Here is a 6,000-nt window from a genome sequence, read left to right as displayed (position 1 = left end):
AGTGTACCTCAGTGCATGTGACTGGCCTATGGCATGAAATTTGTTGTTTTGCAGCAGCAGTACAGTGCAATACATAATAATAAAAAGTGATAAATTACAATAAGGAATATATGTATAAAACCTAAATTAAGTAAGTAGTTACACACTTTTGCACACTGGGTGATCACTCAAGTTGGTGCAGTCTTTCATTGATTCTATTATGGTTATTATTCTATAGATTTATTGAGTATGCCCACAGGAAAATTACATATGGTGATATATATGTACTTTGATTGTAAATTTACTTTGAACTTTAGTGCAAACAGAGAGCAAAAAAAAAACAAGAGGTAGAGTTCATGGGCACAATGTCCATTCAGAAATCTGATGGCAGAGAGGAAGAATTGTTCCTGAAACATTGAGTGTGTGCCTTCAGGCTCCTGTACCTCCTCCCTGATGGTAACAATGAGAAGAGGGCACGTCCCAGGTGATGGGGACCCTAAATGATGGATGCCAGCTTCCTGACACGTCACTTGTTGAACGTGGGAGGACAGTGCCCATGATGGAGCAGACAGCGCTTACAGCCCACTGCAGCTTTTTCCAGTCCCCTGCCGTGGCCCGACCATACAAGATGGCGATGCAACCAGTTAGAATGCTCTCCACAGGACACCTTTAGAAATTTGCGAGTGTCTTCGGTGACGTATGAAGTATACTCAAACTCCTAATGAATTATAGCTGATGTTGTGCCTTCTTTGTAATTGCGTCAATATGTTGGGCCCAGGATAAATCCTCAGAGATGTTGACGCTCAGGAGCTTGAAACTGCTCTCCCTTCCCACCGCTGATTGCGGATAGTGACAAACTTCATAAAAATTGTTGACACCCAAACAAGTGGAGGGCACAATATACAAATGAAAGAAAAAGGGACGGGTGACAGGAAAAATGGCCAGTCCTGATACAAACAGAAAGGTGAATGATCTGAAGTCGGAGGATATTCAATATTGAGGGCTGTAGGCTACAGCGTGCCCAGTTGAAAGATGAGGCACTCTTCCTTGAGTTTGCATTAGGCCTCATTGTAACAATGCAAGAGGTCACACACAGTCAGAAAATTCAGATTGGATATAGGATAGTGAATTAAAGTGGCAAGCAACCCAAAGCTTAAGGTTTGGGTTATCACCCAATCTCCGTTAGGTTTCTCTGACATAAAGGAGATCACATTGTGAACACAGATTGATTTAGATTAGCTTTATGTCTCACATGTACATCGAAACATTGAAACAGAGTGAAATGAGTTGTTTGCATCAAATCAAATCAGTGAGAACTGTCCTAGGCAGCCCACAAGTGTCACCACCACGGCATCAAAATAGCGCGCTCGCAACTCACGAACCTTAACCGTATGTCTTTCGAATGTAGAAGGAAACCGGAGCAACCTGAGGAATTCCACGCTCATGGGGAGAACATACAAACTGCTTGCAGACAGTGACAGGAATTGAACCCTAATCTTACATTTGGCACTATAAAGCGTTTCGCTAACCGCTACACTTCGGACACTGGATAGGAAGAGAGGCAAGTGAATCACTGTCTTACTTGGAAGGATCGTTTGTGTCCCTTTAGTGGTAGGAAGGATAGCATTTCATGGAAAATTGCTAGGTCAAAATCAGGTTTATTATCACCAGTATGTGTCGTGAAATTTGATAACTTGGTGGTGTGGGTAATAGCTGAGGACATAAGTGCAGACCGGGTTTTGTAAGGAAAGCAACTGAAAAGCTGAATAGAGAAGGGAAGGAAATGTGTACCTGGTAGTGAAATCTTGTTGGAGCTACCAAAAATTGTGAAAAATGATCCACTGAATGAAAAGCTTAGATGTGTGGAAAGTCAGGGAAGCCCTCTTTTGCTCTGATCAGCAGGAAAAGAGGTGAGGACAGAAGGACAGAAATAAATGGACTCTGTCCACAATGATGGAGTTTCTCTTTGGAGTGAAGGAGGATGAGAGGTGACTTGATAGAGGTATATAAGATGATAAGAGGCATAGATGATAAAAGCTTTAAGTTCCTTGGCATACACATCCTACGTGGTCTGTACGTACTGGCTGTGTGGTGAAAAAGGCACAACAGTGCCCCTTTTACCTCAGACAGTTGAAGAAGTTTGATATGGGCCCCCAGATCCTAAGAACTCTCTACAGGGGCACAATTGAGAACATCCTGACAGGCTGCATCACTGCCTGGTATGGGAACTGTATTTCCCTCAATCACAGGACCCTGCAGAGAGTGGTGCAGACAGCCCAGCGCATCTGTAGGTGTGAACTTCCCACTATTCAGAACATTTACAAAGACAGGTGTGTAAAAGAAGGATCATTGGGGACCCAAGTCACCCCAACCACAAACCGTTCCAGCTGCTACCATCAGCATAAAAGCCAGGACCAACAGGGTCCGGGACAGCTTCTTCCACCAGGCCATCAGACCGATTAATTCATGCTGATACAATTGTATTTCTATGTTAGATTGACTATCCTGTTGTACATACTATTTATTATAAATTACTATAAATTGCACATTTAGACGGAGACATAACGTAGAGATTTTTTACTCCTCTTGTATATGAAGGGTGTAAGAAATAAAGTCAATTCAATTCAATTCAGATGGAGTGGTCAGCCAGTACCTTTCCCCAGTATGGAAATGGCTAATACGATAGGGCCTCGACTGTGCTTGGCCCAAAATGTCAACCATTTATCCCCTTCCATGGATGCTGTCTACTTTACTGAGTTCCTCCAGCATTTTGTGTGTGTTGCTCGAGCTTGCCCGCATCAGCAGAATCTCGTGTGTTTAAATATCCCTCCTGCCTTCTTCACCCGCATACCTCTGTTATGCTGCCATCTTCAGGTACCCTTGAACTTGTACACCAAGATCTGTCTGGTCTTCAATACTCCCTGAAATAGCACAGCGTCTATGTCCCCCAACAACCTGAACCCTGACTCGAGAGGAGATAAAACGTCCCTTGACCCTGCATCAAAAAACAACAGGGGAATTCCCCTTTGGGTTTCTTGCCCATTTCACCCTTCTGTCAATGTCATTAAAACATATTATCTGATCATTAGCATGCTGCTCTTTCTTTAAGCTTGTGCCGGGTGGAGATACGACTCTACCAAAGGAGGTGTAAGGCATTCCTTCCCTCCACTAGGCTGTAGGTCACCCTTGGGCAAGGTGTAGCACCTGATTAGCCCTTCGCCCCTTGCCTCCCCCCCCCCACACACCCCGATCAGGGTCACGTGAAGCCATGGAAGTGGCCAATGCATATCACAGGTCCTGGTTATGTGACCACTGACGCCAGGCAGACAATCTCTGAAGAATATTGGTAATGGCTGGGGTCACCCATCTTATAAAGACACTGCCCAGAAGAAGGCAATGGTAGAAAGACCATGATCGCCCATGTCATACAACATGGCACATGATGAGGATGATGATAATGATGATGTGGGCAGAAGATACAAAAGTTTGAAAACATTTATCACCTGGCTCAAGGACAGCTTCTATCCTGTTGATATAAGACGACTGAAAGAACCTCTTCTACAATAACAGTGAACTCTTAAATCTCCCAATCTATTTCATCTTGAACCTTAGTTGTCAACCTGCACGGCAGGTTCTCGGTACTATAACATATTCTGTGTTTTTTTTTCATTTTGCATGATGTACTTATGTTCAGACTCAAAGTTAAGTTTATTGTCACGTACGCAGATGTAATCAGCAAACACTTGCAGCAGTATCACAGACACATAGCATCAGAGACAAGAAAAACATAAATTTAACATAATATAGAAGAACGAACACAAAGCAGGTACGTCCATTTTAGTGTAAAGTGGTTATAGTTGTTACTAAACTGTAGTGATTAGGGTTGTGCTGGTCGGGTCCAGAACCAAATGGTTGACGGGAAGTGCCAGTTCCTGAACCTGGTGATATAGACCAGGTTTCTGCTCCTCCTACCCCATGGTTGCTGTGAGGAGATGGCATGGTCCAGATGCTGGGGATGATGGAATTTCTTGATGGAATTTCTCCTGCAGATGCTACTGATGGTGGGGAGGGACATGCCTGCAATGTCTTGGGCTGAGTCCACCGCTCACTTCTTTCGAATTGCCCTACCAGACCACGATGGACACTTTCAACAGTACACCTGACTGTACAAAGATCTGTCTGGATGGCACGCAGGCAACAGCATTCCACTGTACCTCGGCACATCTGACAATCAAAAAACAATTATCAATGACAATCAGTAGCCACGTTTCCAAATCCTATTTGGAAAGATTCCACGGATCCCAGTGTGAAAGAAGGCGCGGGGCTGGATTCATGAGCGAGACCCATTATATATTGTGTTTGGGACGGAGATGTTCTAGAACAGCCTTCAGGATACTCACAGGAGCCGGTTTTCCACACCATTCCTCCATTCAGCGAGCGTTCCTGTTGCCGTGGTAATCCATGGCCCTGTGACCCGGAAATGATCTGCTCCGGTCGCCATGGCGCAGGCCGGTGGCGATCTTTGCCGTGTTGATGCCGACCCGGAGTTCAACCTGGCTGGATGCGCGGCGGCACTGGAAGTGGCACTGGGCGGCGGAGAGGCCGGCTCCATCTGGTTCAAGGAGAGCAAGGGGCGCAACCTGAGGTCCCGCGACTGGATCGCCCCCCGAGGGGCCCTACGCAAACTCTATCCGCAGGGTCAGGTGGGCGATTAGATCGGGGGACACGCGAGGCCGGGGCCGGGGCCGGGGCAGGCGGCGGCGGCGGTGGTGGGGGTCCCATATGAGAATAAGGTATGGGTCGCGAAAGGAACAGAGATTCCGTTGGGGTTTTGGGGATACATGGTGACTTGGGGTGGGGTATCTTCCTGCATAATTTGTGCGGAACCAAAGCAAATGGGGGAGATCTTAAATAGGTTTTTTGCGTCTGTATTTACTAAGGAAGCTGGCATAAAATCTATGGAATTGAGGGAATCAAGTAGTGAGACCATGGAAACTGTACAGATTGAAAAGGAGGAGGTGCTTGCAGTCTTGAGGAAAATTAAAGTGGATAAATCCCCGGGACCTGGACAGGGTGTTCCCTCGGACCTGACAGGGTGTTCCCTCGGACCTTGAAGGAGACTAGTGTTGAAATTGCAGGGGCCCTGGCAGAAATATTTAAAATGTCGCTGTCTACGGGTGAAGTGCCGGAGGATTGGAGAGTGGCTCATGTTGTTCCGTTGTTTAAAAAAGGATTGAAAAGTAATCCGGGAAATTATAGGCCGGTGAGTTTAACGTCAGTAGTAGGTAAGTTATTGGAGGGAGTACTAAGAGACAGAATCTACAAGCATTTGGATAGACAGGGGCTTATTAGGGAGAGTCAACATGGCTTTGTGCGTGGTAGGTCATGTTTGACCAATCTGTTGGAGTTTTTCGAAGAGGTTACCAGGGAAGTGGATGAAGGGAAGGCAGTGGATATTGTCTACATGGACTTCAGTAAGGCCTTTGACAAGGTCCCGCATGGGAGGTTAGTTAGGAAAATTTAGTCACTAGGTATACATGGAGAGGTGGTAAATTGGATTAGACATTGGCTCGATGGAAGAAGCCAGAGAGTGGTGGTAGAGAATTGCTTCTCTGAGTGGAGGCCTGTGACTAGTGGTGTGCCACAGGGATCAGTGCTGGGTCCATTGTTATTTGACATCTATATCAATGATCTGGATGATAATGTGGTAAATTGGATCGGCAAGTTTGCTGATGATACAAAGATTGGAGGTGTAGTAAACAGTGAGGAAGATTTTCAGAGCCTGCAGAGGGACTTGGACCAGCTGGAAAAATGGGCTGAAAAATGGCAGATGGAGTTTTAATACTGACAAGTGTGAGGTATTGCACATTGGAAGGACAAACCAAGGTAGAACATACAGGGTTAATGGTAAGGCACTGAGGAGTGCAGTGGAACAGAGGGATCTGGGAATACAGATACAAAATTCCCTAAAAGTGTCATCACAGGTAGATAGGGTCGTAAAGAGAGCTTTTGGTACATTGG

General features: G+C 45.7%; 1 protein-coding gene across 1 annotated transcript in view; it reads left to right on the top strand.

The window, feature by feature from the left end:
* The first annotated feature begins 4,116 nt into the window (after positions 1–4,116).
* The window catches only part of dalrd3 (DALR anticodon binding domain containing 3), a 39,661-nt gene continuing 37,777 nt past the window's right edge, over positions 4,117–6,000 (top strand). The window contains 2 exon segments of the mRNA XM_063068333.1: positions 4,117–4,173; positions 4,293–4,682. Of these exon segments, the coding sequence (XP_062924403.1) occupies positions 4,117–4,173; positions 4,293–4,682 (447 nt within the window).

Source organism: Mobula hypostoma, chromosome 15, assembly GCF_963921235.1.
Source record: "Mobula hypostoma chromosome 15, sMobHyp1.1, whole genome shotgun sequence".
NCBI classification, from domain to species: Eukaryota; Metazoa; Chordata; class Chondrichthyes; order Myliobatiformes; family Myliobatidae; genus Mobula; species Mobula hypostoma.
Note: the sequence above shows the minus strand (reverse complement) of the source record. Positions and strands in the feature narration are given on the sequence as shown.